Raw genomic sequence first — 16,540 nt, 5'->3', positions numbered from 1 at the left:
AACGGCACAGTCTCGGCTCACTGCAACCTCCACTTCCTGGGTTCAAACGATTCTCCTGCCTCAGCCTCCCGAGTAGCTGGATTACAGGCATGCTCTACCTTGCCCGGCTAATTTTGTATTTTTAATAGAGATGGGGTTTCTCCATGTTGATCAGGTTGGTCTCAAACTCCTGACCTCCGGTGATACACCTGCCTCAGCCTCCCAAAGTAAAAGAACAACTTCTAATCTGCAGCCTCTCGTCTCTCACCCTGGCTGGAGGAGTATCTCTTAGACAAGGACCTCAACTTCCTGGGGTGATGGACTTCCAATGTGTGAACAGCCTCGTTTTTGAGGCTTTCAGGATTGAGCCCAGCCTCACTCAATCCAGCAGTGGTTCAGATCCCTGAGAGGTAGAGGTGATTGCTGGGGACTAGCTGGAGAAGTGAGGGAGGGCTTCCTGGAACCTCTGTTAGCCTGGCTGAAAGGTGTGAGCTTAATTTTACTGCATGATTCCTGAGCCAGGCACAGTCACATACTTTCACTTATTTGGTTTCCCATCACTTGTAAGGCAGGTGATACTATTTGCATTTTAGGGAATAGAAAACGGAGACTTAGAGAAGCGAAATGATTGACTCCAGACCACAGCATTTAAATTCAGGGCCCTCTGATGCTAAAGCTCATCTCACTATCCTACACTAAGGCCTTTTCCAGGGTCCAGTAGTATTTAAAGGATTGGCAGAATTTTGAGGTATGGGGTCAGGAACATGGCATGCTGACACAGGAGCAGGGTGGGAATGTACTGGGTGAATCTGGGGAGCCAGGAGGAAACTGGCCTGATCGATTTCAGGGATTCAGAGAGAACAATGCAAACCACAGCTGGGAGAAGAAGAGGATGGTAATTTATTAGGCTGAGCATTCAGACTCGCTGGGTAAGCAGCAAGTGAGTGAGTGAGCTATGGATGAGGGGTACAGAGATGGTGTTTTCAACACATATGCTGATGGGAGAGGGGCCAACTTGCCAACCTGCTGTAAAGGAGAAGGATGTGGTTGTATCAGATAGGCCCCGTTCCCTTCTTCAGCCCTAGCCCCAGAGGGCTTCCTGGGAAGGGAGGACAACCAGCTTGCCTCTGAGGGTCACTACCTAGTGCTTTCCCCTGCCTGGGTCACCTTCCACACAGGTCAATTCTTCCAGCAGTGGGCCCATCCTCAGCCACCCCTCCTGTATCTCGATGGCTCATCGGGACCTAAGTGCCCCCTCAGCCTGTCGATCCCTCCTCTGACTTTGCACAAGCAGGGTTCTCTGCTGGAATTCTCAGTGTTCTCTTTCCCTCCCCAGTGAACTCCTAGTCAAGACCCCATTCAATTGTTCTTTTCTTTCTGCAGCCTTGGTGACTTATTGGCAAGATTCAACCTCTTCCACTTCCGTACATTGCCATTGTCCTTACTGAGGTCTGGGTGCATGGAGAGCAGATAAGAAGCAGATCCTTAAGTTGCTCCTCCTGGTGGGCAGACCAGAAAGGGCCAAGGTAGGAAGGAAAAGTGACCTAAGCCTCCCTTCCCAAATACCAAGGATGAGGATGAGGTGGGGTGAGCACAGGTCCTGCCTGAGCTGGACTGTGAAGGATTTGGCTGGCAGGCATGCTTGAGGAGCAAACCATCCAGTATGGAAGCACTTTGCAGCGTGGCCAGATCAGTGATGGGCATGGGGGAGACAGGGCAAGGACACTTATGCTTTGACCACTGATTAATGGGCTAGAGCAGTGGGGATGAAAAGAAGATAGTGTCTGAGGCTTTTCAAAAGGCATTTAGGAATCAGGGCTGTTGGGGCCAGAAGGTATGAGTTTGAGGGTTCAAGGTGCTGGCTGGAGTTGGGGGTTGCAGAGACCAAAGAGATTATGGACCAAGAAGAAAAGGAAGCCTGGGCAAAATAGCTCTATCCCTCCCACCCCAGCACATATTAGTATAAATACACACCTAGCTTGCGATCAAGTCCTGTTTATTTTAGAAGCATGAACAGTAGAACTAGGAAGGAGTGATGAAAACAAGGCACCAGTTCCCTTGACAGGGCCAGATCCGGCACAGGCTCTGTCTGTGAGATCTAGGCTGACCCAGCAGCCTCAATCTGTCTTTTCCTGTGAGGCGAGGGTGTGAGGCCAACCTGCACATGGGTGACTCTTCCATAGGGTGAGGTTGGGGTAAGTTGGCTCTAGGTCCCTCTGGATCAGTTGCAAAAGGCCAGAGGGCCTCCAATACCCTTGGCCAGGAACCTCCCATGCTTACTCTGTCTGTGCTCAGGCAAAGCCACATACTGGAGAGGAAGCCATAGTGCCTGGTGGGCACCAGGAAGGCCTCAGGTGTTCAAGAACAACTTGCAATGCGGCTCTATGGCCAGCAGGCATCTGCTTCCCTGACCCTGTCATCTCTGTAGAGCCTTCAAGGAGGGGACATCCCAAGCAGCCAAACTTCTCAGGACCCCTCTGTTGGGTTACGTAAGCCCCAGGCCTCTATACATACTGCTTCTTAGAAGCAGAGCTGCTGGGGCGACTGGGGGATTTTCGGCCATTCTGAGGGGGTGGGTCCAGGAAGAGAGGGGGCCTAGAAGAAGCCAGCCTCTCCTCTGTGGTCAGGTTGGCCCAGTTCTGCTCGCTGGATGAGAGCCCATTGTAGGTGGGGCATGGTGGGGATGAGGGCCCCTGGCCCATGGGGAGGTAGAAGAAGACCTGGTCCGTGTAAGGGTCTGAGGAGGTGCCCTGGGTTGGGGGTGCATCTTGGCCCTGCTGTGCCTTCATCTCCCGGCTGAGGCAGCGACACAGCAGGTGCACCAACTCCAGCAGGTTAAGCACCAGGGAGATGAGTCCAACCACCAGCATGAAGATGATGAAGATAGTCTTCTCCGTGGGGCGAGAGACAAAGCAGTCCACGAGGTAGGGGCAGGGCGCTCGCTGGCACACAAACACAGGCTCCATGGTCCAGCCATACAGGCGCCACTGGCCATAGAGGAAGCCTGCTTCTAGCACGCTCTTGCAGAGCACGCTGGCCACATAGGTGCCCATCAGTGCTCCACGGATGCGCAGGCGACCATCTTCTGCCACCGAGATCTTGGCCATCTGACGCTCTACAGCCGCCAGTGCCCGCTCCACCTGTGGGTCCTTGGCCGGCAGTGCTCGCAGCTCTCCCTCCTTCTGCCGCAGCCGCTCTTCTCGCCGAGAGAGGTAAATGACATGGCCCAGGTAGACCAGGGTGGGCGTGCTGACGAAGAGGAACTGCAGTACCCAGTAGCGGATGTGGGAGATGGGGAAGGCCTGGTCATAGCAGACGTTGGTGCAGCCCGGCTGGGCCGTGTTACACTCGAAATCTGACTGCTCGTCACCCCACACTGACTCGCCGGCAAGTCCCAGGATAAGGATGCGGAAGATGAAGAGCACTGTCAGCCAGATCTTGCCCACCACGGTGGAGTGCTCCTGGACCTGGTCCAGCAGCTTCTCGAGGAAGCCCCAGTCACCCATGGCTCCTGGGCCTCCGTCTGCAAGGAGACAGAGCGTGTCAGCATGTCAGCATGACATTCTTCTCGTTTGCCCAGCAACAAGAAGGGAGGTCTGCCTCACCCGTCCTACCTACAAAGAAACCCAGGCTCAGGAAGGGGAAGGACCAGCCTGGGGGCTCCTACTCAGCAGTGCAGGCAGGACTCAAAGCAGATTTCTGGATGATGGCTGCCAACCTCTTTGCATGGTATCATTCTGCTATGGCTAAGGGCTCTGCCTAATCACACATCTATGTCCCTCTTGTCCCTGAGCCACCGCCCCAGGATGGCCACAGGCCAAGGAAATCTGGGTGGAGTTGAGGCTCCTTTGCCTATGGGAACAGAATTTGAGGAACTTATCCAAGGCTATGCAGCTGGGCTATGCCCTTCCTCCCTTTTGCCCAAGTTTGGCTACCCTCAGAGAGCGGGGCTGGTGCTGTTGGTAGAGGTGTTATCTTCTGCTTCTTGGGGGCTCAAAGCCTCAGGTCCTTGCTCCCAGCTTCATATCTTACCCAGCTGGCTTTATTCTAATCTTTGAGCCACAGGGGATGGGAGGAGGAAGAGTTTTTAGAAGCTGAAGGCAGCAGCATCCTTTAGCTCCACCTGTCAGCAATAATGACCATGGTCTTCTTCCTCCACCTCCACTCCCACCTCCTCCCCCCCAAAGCTGATGCTGCCAAATTCTAGACTCTTGAAAGGAATCGTCACAGCAGGGTGAGGCACAGGCCACAGAGTTCCCAAGGGGGAAGTGCCTCTTCCCAGGTGCAAAGCTGTTCGAGCCAGGCTCTGGAAGCAGCCCTGGGTTCAAATCTTGGCTTTTAGTAACTGCGGCCCCTTGGATAAGGAACAAACCTCTGGGCGCCTCAGTCTCCTCCACGGTAGCGTGGAAACAATAGTATCCCCACCGCCTCCAGTTGTTATAAGGATTCCACGGAAAGAGGGTGGGAGCCTGGCCAAGGCCACCTGGGTGAGCGCGGCTCTGTAGTTGCTGCGTTCCGCAGCAACCCCCGTCCGGGCCTCGGAGGACCCAAGACTCCGCCCGGCCTCCCGCGAGCAGGTGGCGTCCCCGGTCCCCTCCTACCTCGCGACTCACCGCCTGCCTGCCGGGCGGCCCAGGTGGAGGTGGGGACGGTGGCCGGAACGGCGCCCGCGGGAGCCCTGCAGGACCGCGCGGGCGGCGGGGGCGCCTTAAATAACGCAGAGGGGCGGGGTGGGGGCAGGAAACGTGACGGGGAGGGCGGCGGGCGCTGGAGAGAGGGCGGGGGCGGGGACAGGGAGGTGCAGACTCCCTAAACCCACTCTGGGGAGGTGGCCCTGTGATTTGGGGTGGGGGCAAGAGGGGCTGACCTACCCCTCCTCTCCTCCGTTCTTTCTCCACCAGGTATTCCAGACGGTAAACTCTCCTTCTGTAGTTTCTTTGGCGGGGGAAGGGGAGTTCTCCCAGGCCAGGATCTCTCAGGGTGGCTGGTTTTGAAAGGGTTGCGGTAAAAGCTGTTGATCTGGGCTACTGGCCTGGGGGCCTGTGAGGGTGGGCGGATGGGGCTGGGGTGTGGGGACCCCTCATTTGCTAGGTGGCTCTAGTGTGCCAGGATGAGGTGATCCAGGCTGATTATGGCGTGGAGAGCCACAACGGGGGACAGGGGTTGTAATTCACACTTCCAGCATCTGTGGTAGAGCTGGGGTCTCTGCCTACACCTAGCCCTTGTCCTTCCAGAATTCTCAAACATCTCCATGCCTGGGCAGGCTTCACAATCAGAGGCCATTAAGCAACTCCCATGGACTCCTTGAGACAGGGGTGGGGGGGGTGGGGGGGTGGGGTGAGGTGGGGGGTGGGGGGGTGGGGGGGGTGGGGAACCGCCTGACCTTTAGCTTAGACTCCATTCTCATGCCTGTAAATGGTGGCCGGGTGGTGCAGGGACATCCCTAGGAATGAAGGGGCTACATAGAGCCAGCATTCAGGCATCACAGGTGGATGAACATCAATGAGGGTCTGCTGTGCTGCAGATGCTGCATGGGGACCCGGGATTACCATGATGAACCAGCCAAACCTGCTCTCTGGCCTCCTCCCTCACTGGCTGCTGGTGCAGGGACTGAGCATATCAGCCCTTGGATAATGGTAAAATGATAAATGTGGGAAGTTCTCCTGAGAGGCACTGGATGATTCCCAGGGGACTTGGTTAGGAACATTTCCTGGAGGAGAGGAAATGCCCTTCCCTCTCCATTAGCCAAGTGGAGGGGATGAGCATTCTAGGTAGAGAGGCAGCATGAGCGTGGCTCTAGGGCCTGGAGCTGTGGGGTCCCGAGATGGTGGCCACTACCCTCAGTGCTGAGACTTTGTTGGTGGCTGAGCCCAGGAGTTGAGACTTTGCTGTTGACTCCTGTACCCTTAGGAAAGTTACTCAAATCCCTGTGCCTCAATTTCTTCCTCTACAGAATGAGGATAGTAATAGAATCTACTCTGTAGGGTTGATGGCATATAGTGTGTACCATCATCAAAGCACATCGTGTAATGGTGGTAGATAAAGTTTTTCAAGTGAGTGGAGGCTAAAAACATTGTGATACTGTAACAAAAAGGACCTGTTGGTTGTTCTTGGAGGGTGGCAGGGGCTGGCACAACTGAGGAAAGGGAAGGTGGCAGGGGGCTACTGGCGGGGCGGGGGATGCTGGTGGCGCAAAAGTCCCTGTTCCTCCAAAACAGGATTCAGTCCTTGGATTCCCTGGGCCCCAGGGCTGGGTCCCTGAGGGTTCTGTCTTCAGAACAGAGGACGTCTTTGGCAGGGAGTGGGGACACTCAGACCTGAGAACTTCAGGGATGGCTACTTCTGGGGGGGTCCGGCTGAGCTGGCTTCCCCTCTAGGCTTCTTCCTCAGGGCCAGGCTGAACTGAGTCTCCTGGATTTCTGAAGCTAACAACTGCCCCACTTAGTTCTGACCCTTGAGGGCATGAGAACCAAGGCTCCTGAAGGCTGGTTCTCACCACGCCCCCACTGCAGCTCTGCTCGCTCCCGAGTTTCTCTCCTGGGGCTGGCCCCAGCTCTCCCAAAGCCTTTCTAATTCAGTCTGCTGGGAAGAGGGAGGAGCAAGGGGAGGGCTGGGGAGTGACGTCAAGGCTGCCCTCACCCTGCTCTGACCTCTTCCTCAAATTAGGAGGTTCGAATAACTTGGTCTCTTCCCCAGAGGATGAAGAAGCTGGGATCAACCAAGACAACAGTTACCACAACCTGGCCTTTCCACCTGGGAAACGTCCCGGGAACCCCACATTTCCCTGCATTCCCACTGCCCTGGCCCTGCTCAGGCTGCCACCACCTCAGTGGCCTCCCAGCTGCTCTCCTGGCCTCTGGCCCCACCCCTTCAACCAAGCCTCCACACTTCCCTAGGAATCTGACCAACATTGCCCTGCTGAAAAGCCATCTATGGCTCCCTATCACCTTCTGGGTAAGCCCTAGGCTCCCCAACCTCCAGTCCTTGGCCTCTTCTCCAGGCTTACCCCTCACCCATCTCTCTGTGACCCAAACATATCCCACTGCTGGAGTTCTCTGTGCCTGCTTGCCTTCGTCAGTGCTGTTCCCTCTGCATGGAGCACCCTCACGTGCCGACCCCTGTGAATCAGGACCTTTCTCAGTTGTTGCCTTCTCCCAGAAGTCCCCATGCTATCCTCCTCTGGGCTAGCTGTACCTTTGTGCTCTCAGTGGCTCAGCTACTACCCATGGTGCATTGTTTTTGTTGTTACTTAAACATTTTTAATTGTGTTAAAAAGCACTTACCATAAAATGCATCGCCTTAGGGTTTTAAGCATACGGTTCAGTAGTGTTGAGTATATTCATGTTGTTGTGCAACATCTCCAGAGCTTCATCATCTTACCCAACTGAAACGCTGTCTCTAGGAAGCCACTCCCCTTTCCCCCCTTTCCCCATTCCCTGGTGCATGGTCTACTTGTCTTCCATTAGACCGCAAGCCCCTCGAGGGCAGGCAGCTGGGTCTTTATATCTCCACCACCTAGCAGTGCACCAGGCCTGTATGTAAATTTGTTAATTCAACAAGTAGTTTGGTGCAAAAGTAATTGTGGCTTTTGCTATTAAAAGTAATAGTTACTGAGCACCTCCTGTGTGCTGTGACGCTGTCCTAGACATTGGAAATAACCAGGGAACAACAACAACAAAATCCCTGTCCTCTGGGGTTTTACATTCTAGCTGGCCAGAAGACAGATAACAAAATGTAGAACGTGTTAGATGATGATGAATGCTGTGAGGGAAATAAAGTAGGGAGGAGTGAGAGTGCAGGAGTGGCAAGTTTCAATTTCTAATGGAAGAGGAGAGGATGTCTCACTCAGCAGTTGACATTTGATGCCCTGAAGGCAGGAAGGGAGCCCGCCCTGTGGCTACTTGTGGGCACAGCATTCCACGCAGAGGGAACCTAGTATGCAAAGGCCCTGGGGAGGGAGTGTGCCTGGTGCTTCCTGGCTTGGGGACAGCAGGAAGTCGAGTGGTTGCAGCAGGTGAGCAAAGAGAGGTGTTTAGAAAGGCAACAGGCAATATGTGGGGGTGCGGATCTTGCAGGCTCTTGAAGGCCTGTGTAAGTTGCCTTTGGAGGTTTGGGACAGCGGATGATGTGGCCTGACTTAGGTTTTGACAGGATCACCCCAGCTGCTGTGCTGGGACTAGACTATGGTGGTGGGTGACAGACAACCGCCTTCAATGTAGGACTTGCTGTCCAGCTGTGTGAAGCCTGGCCAGCTGACTGCCTCTACCAATTAGCACTTCCAGGGGTGCTTCTGCTGTCTAGATGGCCGTGTTCTTTCTGGGGTGGCCTCAGGCCATGACTGAGCCAGGGGATGGCCAAGACCTCGCCATTGCTGTTCGATGCAGAACTCCCCACGTGGACGGTCTCTGCTTCTGAGCTCCCTGGGACACGTCTTGCTGTCAATCCTGCTTCCTTCCCTTTTCCACTTATAGAAGCCACTCCCCATTGCACCCTCTTAACCCTTCCTCAGAGTCCATGTCCCAGAGTCAGAGACAAGAAGCGAGAGATGGAAGCAGTCATCTCAGTGAGAGATGATGGGCTGTCAGTTTGGGCTGCTGTAAGACTGAGTAGCTTAAACAACATTTATTTCTCATAGTTGGGAAGCACAGAAGTTGGAGATTCAGGTGTCAGCATGGTCAAGTTCTTGGTGAGGGCCATTTTCTCTTTGCATCCTCACATGGAGGAGAGAGAGAGGGACCATCTCTTTCCTGTCTCTTCTTATGAGGGCACTAATCCCATTCAGGAGGGCTCCATCCCATGACCTAGTGACCCCTGAAGGCCCACCTCCTGATACCATCACACTAGGGGCAGAAATTCAGCTTATGAACTTTGGGTCGAAATTCAGCATATGAACTTTGGGAAGACACAAACATTCAGTCCATATGGGGACTTGGATCAGGGTGAATGAATGAATACAAAGGAATCTCCTGTTTATCTTGGGCTGCAGGGTGGCTGTGATGTTACGCAGTAGGTGTAGATTTGAAGATTATATGAAATCCTAATCTGTCATATACACGATTGAAGGGAGTTTACAGTGAATCCTCATGTGGTGGGGAAGGAGGATGTAGAGGCATGTACCCTGAGAAGGCCAAGGGGACATGAGGGCCACCTTGTGGTGACACGATGTGTCCTGGGACTTGGTGGTGAACAGTAGTCACCCAACACATACTGGATGAGATCAGTGAACTGCACTGCTCGGAACAGCTCCAGGTCAAAGGCAGGCTGTGCAGGGCTGGAATGCCCCCTCCTCCATGGTCCTGGCCCACAGCCTGGAGAAATGGGGCCAGGACTAGATGCTCAGTCCTTGCTGAGCAATAATTCTCTGCAGGAATAGCCCGTGATGTTCTCTGGTTGCTCTGACCTCCAAGCCACCCTTGACCAGGCAGCCAGAACCACCCAGGGAGATGCTGGAATGCATATCGGCAACTAGGTGGAGATCACCCCTCCCTGAGACCTTTGCAACCCTCCAGCCCAATCAGAGGCTGACCTCGAGTGCATCAGGCAGAGATGTTCCTGAGCACAGTCATACCTGGGAATTTATCAGATACATTGGTGCTGTGCTAATGTTTTACCTACAGTGCCTCCTTCTACTTCTACAACAGTCCTCTGTGTAGGAAGAACTGGGTGCCATGTTGACTCTGTTCCCTGTGCTCTCCACCCTGCCCTGTGCGCTGGGAGGCTGAATTGCCCTCTGACTTCTGGTTTGGTTAAGTAAGTGGGAGCCACTGGCCGGCAAGCAGGAGATGGGAAAGTGAATTTGGGGGATTTACCTGGTTGCTGGGATTGGATGCATCTCATAGCTCCTGTTCATTGTTACCCCAGTACTAGCCTCAGGGTGCTGCAGTATCCATGCGGTTGAAAACAGTCTCTCTAGGAAACTCCCTTTGAAGTTACTTGGTTTGAATGTGCCATCTGTTTTCTGCTAGGACCCTGATTGGTACAGTTCCTATTGTACTGATGGCAAGACTGAGGTTCTGAAGCCCTGCCCAAGATATAGTGGCTGAAGCTGTGCTCAGGGAGTGGTCAAGCCATGAATCCGTCATGGAGGTGTGGGAACAGTGTCAGCCAGCCCTGGGCTCTTTAAATTTGGCTGGCTTATCCACCCTTTAATGGCCACCCATGAGGGCACAGGTGACCCACTGGCTGTTGTGTCTCCGCAATGACCTCACCTCTCCTTGCTCGCTGTGGCGCTTGACTCACTGGCTCCTGAATTGCTGGCTCCCAGCCTTGGCTCTGATAGTCACTAAGTGTTCCTCTGGGTTAGTATAGCCTTGTACCCCCTTTTGCTTCCCATTCTGGTCTGGCCTTGAGTATTGGTGTCTCCTACATTTCAGGTCATGACAGAGCACTGGAGCAGGGCTGTGAGCCACCCCAGGGGTTGGTTCGTGTGGGAGATGAGCCTGTGTTCCTGTCTCTTAGCTCTGTGGGCATAGGTCCTACCTCCCTGTACAGTCCCAGCATCCTGCCAGGGCCCTGGTGCAGCGAAAATGCTCAGGGAAAATGGGATGAGCAGAATAAAATGTGGGTGAGGCTGGGACTGCATGCTTGAGGGCAGACTACATGCCCTGCTGAGTGCACATAAGGAGTGAGATTATGAGTAACAGATAGTGTGCACACAGGGTGGGGATGTGTGTTGTGATGGCAGTGACCAGGTGACAGAGGAGGGAGTGTGGTTTGTCTATAATGAGAGTGGCAGTGATTGTGTGTGTACTCAGGGTGGGGTCTCATTATGAAGGCTGGAAGCGCCGTTACAGAGGGAGCACAGCGCTCTCTTGTGGCCACAACTAGAATCTCAACATACATATCTGTAGGTTCCACCCCAGCCTCCTCCTCTAATATAAACCCTGCTCCTGGCAGTCAACCTCAGTGCCAGCCTAGCCCAGCTCCAGCTCCAGCCCCAGCTGCAGGCACAACCACAAGCCCCCACCCTAGCTCCACCCCGAGCCATGGAACTCTTTCTCTTTCTGAGGGCTACCTTCCCTACCTTCAGGGTCCTGTGGGTGGGAGTGTGGGAGAACCAGGGACAGAGCCAACGTGTATAAAACACAGCCTTTATTGATTTCAAGGAAGCTGTCTGGAGGATGTCCTATCAGCACATCCACCCCGAGTTCCTGGGAGCAGGGTCTGAAAGGCTGGCACCAGGCTGAGCACAGTTGTGGGAGGAAGATGGGAGCATCCACTGCCTGAGGCTGAGGGAGTAGGATTTGGAGGAAGGGGGCTTCCACTGAGCCAAGTGATGACCTGGGGGACCCCTGGGTGTCTCCAGTACCTCTTTTCAGGCTTACTCTCAGGCCTCCAGACCTGCTGCTGCTGGGAGAAGACCTCCTCTCCACTGCAGGAATCTGGGTGGCTCCTCCGGAGGGAGTGGAGATGCCTTAGATCCACCGAGGCTAGCCCAGGGTGAGCGCCTCTGTTTGCGTGGGCTCCAGGCCTCTGTGGCTGCTGCTGTGTCTGCTTGGGAGCACTCCTCACCTCTCTTACACATTATGTCCTCAGAGAAGCCCCTTCCTGGGTTAGCTAGAAGTCCTGCTAGCAGCATCCTAAGTGGCCCCTTGCATGCGTAGTTAATTTGCTTGTTTCAAAGTCTGCATCCTTTGAGGGCTGGCACTGGGTCTGTGGGTTACCTATACCCGGGTAGAGAGCCCAGTGCCAACTGTCAAAAAATATCTGCCAAAATGAAGGTTGCATAGCTTAGTGAATTCAAAGTGGGGCCACTCAGGCCCCATAGGACCTCTCCACTCTGCCACACCGCCCTGCCTGTCCCACAGGCAGCCCCCGTGTTGCCCCGCCCCTGTCCTGTGGTCAGATGGGGGTCATGTTGGGTGCGGAAGCCTGCAGCTTGTTATTGCCTGGGTGTGGATCCAGCTCCCCTGCCTCCACCAGCTTGTGGTGGCAGCGGCAGGTGGAAGCCCGGCTGGCAAAGGACGAGGGTGTGTGGCCCCCTTGAGGCTTGTCCTTGCGCAGGGCTCGCAGGACCCTGTGGCAGATGAGGTAGCAGAGCTCGCAGATGGTGAGCACGATGCAGACAGCAGAGGCGCCCACCATGAAGTAGGTAAAGATTTTCTTTTCAGTGGGCCGGGCGATGTAGCAGTCTACAATGTTGGGGCAGGGGGCCACGTTGGCGCACTGCACTAGGCGTGGCATGTCGAAGCCATGCCAGAGAGTATGCAGCAGGTAGAGGAAGAGGAACTCGATGATGAGCTTGAAGATGAGGCTGAACAGGTAGGTCCACCACAGGCCCCCGTGCTTCTTGCCTGCGTTGTCGTACAGCTTGGAGCACTGGTCCCCATGCTTCTGGCGGTGCCGGCGCTCCCTCTCCTCACGGTAGGCCACGTGCAGGATGACCAGCAGTGAGGGGCAGGTGACGAAGATGAGCTGCAGGGCCCAGAGGCGGATGTTGGAGATGGGGAAGAAGTTGTCGTAGCAGACGTTGGTGCAGCCGGGCTGTTTGGTGTTGCAGTCGAAGTCCTTCTGCTCGTCCCCCCACACGCGCTCCGCAGCCACCACGTACACCAGCACCCGGAAGACAAATACCACGGACAGCCAGATGCGCCCAAATGCTGTGGAGTACTTGTTCACGCCGCTCAGCAGGGCCTGGAGTGTCTTCCAGTCCATGGTGCCTGGTGGGGGCTATGCCTACCTGAGAGAATTAGAGGGAAAACCATCATGTGAATGAATAGGTGATTTTATTGAGCATTTACTGTGCACCAGGCAGTGTTCGGAGTCCTGACTTGTGCAGTCCTCACAACGACCCTCTGAGATGAGAACTGTTATTCTTCCCAAGCTGCAGATAGGAAACTGAGGCACAGCAAGGTTAGGTAACCTACCCAAAGGCACAGCGCTAGTATGCTGGAAGGAAGCAAATGTGCCTTTGCTGATAATAACAGTCACCATTTATTGAGCATTTACTCTGAGCCAGGCATGAAGCTAAATACATTATAAGCAGAATCTCATGTTCCTCACTTACAGATGAAACTGATCCCCTCTGAGCCTGTCAATCTCCACTTACAAGGCTCAAGGGATCCTCCTATCTCAGCCTCCCGAGTAGCTGGGACCACAGGTGTGCACTGCCATGCCCGGCTAATTTTTCCAGCCCCCTTTTTTTCTTTATAGTATGTAGTCACTATTTGAAATTAAAGAATATGTCCTTTTTATTGGTCTTATTTAGCATCTGGCTTCCCCTCTAGAATGTCATCTTGGTCTTGCTCACTCTGCAGTTGAACAATTTCAAAACAAGTAGTATGTAGTAAGTGCCTCATACATGCTGGCTACTTATTACTGTAAAATTTAGAGAGGTCAAGTCACTCACTTAAAACAAGAGGTGGACTCAAGGCTGGACTGTTGGGTGCCAGAGCCAGAGCCTGTGCTCTCCACCACCTCCTCTTCCCTTCCCCACTGGACTCCTGCCCCAGACCAGATGCTTGAAAGTGTTACTTTATGGATGCCTCACTACTGTCCTTGAAGTTGCAATTATGAGTCCCATTCTACAGAGGGGAAACTGAGGCTCAGAGAGGGGAAATAAGCAGCCTAAGGTCTCACAGCTGCTAGGTGGTGAAGAGGGGAAACCAGCTTAGGTGCGGGGTGCATGAGGGCTTCTGATCTGACTCCTGGGAGGACACTAGATCCAGTAGAGACAACTCCCTGCTCCCTGTGCTGGGCCTGGGGGAGCCCAGCCATCCCCGGCCTTGCTTGTTTCTGCTGGTTGCCAGGTCCTTGTGGTGGAAAGATGTGATTTGTTCCGGCCTCAACTCACACATCTCCCTCCCAGTCCTGGAGTGACTCAGAGGGTGTGGATGGGTAGGTCTGCCTGAGTGTGACTTGTTTCTGCCCTGTTGTGGGTGTGAGAGCACCCGCCTGCCTGTCCATGTGTGTGTGTGGCCCTATGTGTATGAGTCCCCCTGGAGCTGATTTGCACCTCTGAGCATGCGTGATGCCTGTGAGATCACCACCCTGCCCCAAACCGCCATCATTCTGGCCTGTGGTTATGGCCTCTTTACTGGCCTTTCACCTTCCCTCCTGTGCCCCTAGAGTCCATTAAATCAGTTCAATGCACTCCGTTGTTTAAAACTCTACCAGCTTCTCGCTTGGCTTAGGGAAACCCCAGATTCAACATTCTCACCCTGACATACTGGAATAAGGGCCCTGGGGGATTTTTGTGGATTCCTTCTGCCTGGAATGCTCTTCCTCCAGAACCTTACATGGCTGACCCTTCTCATCACAGAGGCCTCTGCTCAGACTTCATCTCTTTAGAGGCCTCCCCAGATTATCCTGGGTCTGAAAGAGCCCCTGCTCCTGTCACTCTGTGTCTGTTCCCTTTCTTTCTTTCTTTTTTTTTTTTTGAGACAAGTTCTTCCTCTGTCACCCAGGATGGAGCGTGGTGGTTCGACTTTGGCTTACTGCAATCTCTGCCTCCCAGGCTCAAGGGATCCTCCTACCTCAGCCTCCTGAGTAGCCGGGACCACGGGTGTGCACCACCATGCCCAGCTAACTTTTCCAGCCCCCTTTGTTTTCTTTATAGCATTTAGTCACTATTAAAGAATTTGACCTATTTAGGGGTCTTATTTATCATCTGGTTCCCCCTCTAGAATGTCAACTTGGTCTTGCTCACTGCTTTATATTTAATGCCCAGTGCTTGGCACATAGTAGGCTCTCAATCCTGAATGGGTAAACAAATGAACACTAAGTTCTCAGGGAGGCAGCTTGGAAGGAGGGGACAGGAGGGGAGGGCAGGATCCTGGTAGCGGGGGTGCAGCCTAGACAGGGGGCTTGGTGGAAAGACTCCCCTACCCTGGCGAGAGGGAGAGAGCACAGTTCCTTCTCAGCACCTTCGCCCTCCTGGATGCATTTCCTTGGGGTATCACAGTCTGGGCAGGATGGCGCAATTGGGAAGACCTCATTCCCGGAAAGCCTCCTCTTCTCCCCTACTCTGCTCCTTCTAAGCCCCGGTGGTGGGGGAGGGCAGTGGCATAGCCCTGAACACGGAGTCCCACTTGGATTCAAACCTCAGCTTCGCCATTTAGTAGCTGGGTGATTTCCAAGAATTCCCTAATCTCATTGACCCCATTTGCTTATCTCCAAAGGGAAATAATTCCTACTTTCTGGGGCTGTTGTATCTTCAGACTGTTTCCTCCCAGGCCCCCCACTCACCTGGTGGGAGTTCACAAGAACCCAAGTGGATGTGGGAGCCCTGTCTCCCAGGACAGAGAGCAGAGAGGGACCCTGACGTCTGCATCCACTTGACACCCTCCCATGGCTGCCTGCCGGGGTGTAGCCCCCTCCTGGGCCTCCGCCTTCCACCCTCAGGTGCTGTCTGCCCAGTCCCTCCTGACACACCCCAGAGAGGAGACTCACTGGCAAAGAATTTCCTTCCCAAGTCTAGGCTAGGCACTGGTGGAGCCGGTTCTGGTTCCCCCAGCTCCCCCAAAAGCCAGCTCCCAGCGCAACCATTTTCTCCCAGACCCCCAGATTGTACGTTGCCCAGCCTTGCCTCCAGCCCCACAGTGTCCCTCAAGGATAAAGCTTCTCTTCCTCCCCAGTTTCCCTCCATTCCAGGCACTTTGGGAACTTGTGGACTTGGGAAGGGGGTGTCTCGGAACCCTTTCGAAGCCAGGACCCATTCTGGGCCCAGGACTGAGAGGCGAGAGGGCGGATTGGGAGGGGTGGTGGGGGGAAGGTCCCCACAACCCCTCTTTGTGCCCCATCCCAGCCGTGCAGGCAGGCTCAAGCCCCAGCCCTGCCGCTTGGGGTCGCCGCGAGCACTCAGCGCCCTGGGGGTCCCGCCCCGCCGGGTCCAGCACTTACCAGCAACAGCGCGGCCAACGCGGAGCCCTGACCCCCGCGACCCCGGGGCCAGCAGCAAAGGCGAGGGCGCAGGAGCCGGGCTCAGCAGTGGTGCAGGCGGTGGCAGGCGCACCCCGGGGCGGCGCGGAGGAGGGAGCTGGAGGGAGCCGGAGGGAGCCGGCTCCTAGTCCCGACGCTGCCACGCGCTCCCGGGGCAGCCTCCCGAGGGGCTGGAGGCCTGTCTGAGCCTCGGCTTCCTCAGGCGTGAAATGGGGGCATCGGTGGCCATGGGCAGGGCCGTCCGAAGGCTCCAATGAGATCAGGGGCGGGAGGCATTCTGCAAACTGTTAAGTGCCTCGGCGGCAGGTCCGACTGCAATCAGGACTCGCCCACGCTCGTTTACTGTGGGTACCTTGCCTGCTTCCGGCCCAGCCCCCGTCCCCGCCTGGTGCGGGACCTTGACCCCGCGTGGGGCACTCCTCCGGGGAGGCTGGTGCGCTTTGGAGAGCCGGGGTGGGGGGCAAACCTTGTGCCCACAGTAGGAAGGGGCACAGCGAGTCCTGTCCCAGGAAAGACGTGCAGGAGTGAGGGTGGGGTGGGGGGCATCACGGCCTGGAGGGACTCCAGGAGCAGACTGCGACCCGAGCTGTCTACCTGAACACCAGGGTCCCTAGTTTCTTGTTTTAATTCCCGAATCACCTGTTCATATTCAACTATATATTCTTTTTATGTTCAACCTATG

The 16,540-nt window shown here is 55.0% G+C and overlaps 2 protein-coding genes and 1 long non-coding RNA gene across 9 annotated transcripts in view; 1 reads left to right on the top strand and 2 right to left on the bottom strand.

Moving 5' to 3' along the window:
* The window catches only part of LOC144576968 (uncharacterized), a 37,245-nt gene extending 33,741 nt beyond the window's left edge, over nt 1-3,504 (top strand). The window contains exon 5 of the long non-coding RNA XR_013519920.1: nt 1,363-3,504. This is a non-coding gene — a long non-coding RNA (uncharacterized LOC144576968). The remainder of the gene's footprint in view (nt 1-1,362) is intronic.
* Nucleotides 1,959-5,591, bottom strand: GJA4 (gap junction protein alpha 4). 6 transcript variants are annotated; one of them, XM_009000862.5, is made up of 2 exons: nt 4,851-5,591; nt 1,959-3,502 (listed from the first exon to the last, which is right to left on the bottom strand). In XM_009000862.5, the coding sequence occupies exon 2, from the start codon at nt 3,483-3,485 to the stop codon at nt 2,484-2,486; it is 1,002 nt and encodes a 333-aa protein (XP_008999110.1). In that variant the 5' UTR covers nt 3,486-3,502; nt 4,851-5,591; the 3' UTR covers nt 1,959-2,483. The 6 variants fall into 6 exon arrangements, with proteins under 6 accessions (XP_008999110.1, XP_008999111.1, XP_008999109.1 ...); XM_009000863.6 differs by lacking the exon at nt 4,851-5,591 and adding an exon at nt 4,352-4,661; XM_009000861.5 differs by lacking the exon at nt 4,851-5,591 and adding an exon at nt 4,581-4,661.
* A 2,995-nt stretch (nt 5,592-8,586) lies between these two features.
* Nucleotides 8,587-16,178, bottom strand: GJB3 (gap junction protein beta 3). Of its 2 annotated transcripts, none has more exons than XM_009000859.6 (2): nt 15,820-16,178; nt 8,587-12,658 (listed from the first exon to the last, which is right to left on the bottom strand). In XM_009000859.6, exon 2 carries the CDS (start codon nt 12,631-12,633, stop codon nt 11,821-11,823), a length of 813 nt encoding a protein of 270 aa, XP_008999107.1. In that variant the 5' UTR covers nt 12,634-12,658; nt 15,820-16,178; the 3' UTR covers nt 8,587-11,820. The 2 variants fall into 2 exon arrangements, with proteins under 2 accessions (XP_008999107.1, XP_035164554.1); XM_035308663.3 differs by lacking the exon at nt 15,820-16,178 and adding an exon at nt 15,166-15,273.
* Nucleotides 16,179-16,540: the final 362 nt, after the last annotated feature.

Source organism: Callithrix jacchus, chromosome 7 (genome assembly GCF_049354715.1).
Source record: "Callithrix jacchus isolate 240 chromosome 7, calJac240_pri, whole genome shotgun sequence".
Classification (NCBI taxonomy): Eukaryota; Metazoa; Chordata; class Mammalia; order Primates; family Cebidae; genus Callithrix; species Callithrix jacchus.
Note: the sequence above shows the minus strand (reverse complement) of the source record. Positions and strands in the feature narration are given on the sequence as shown.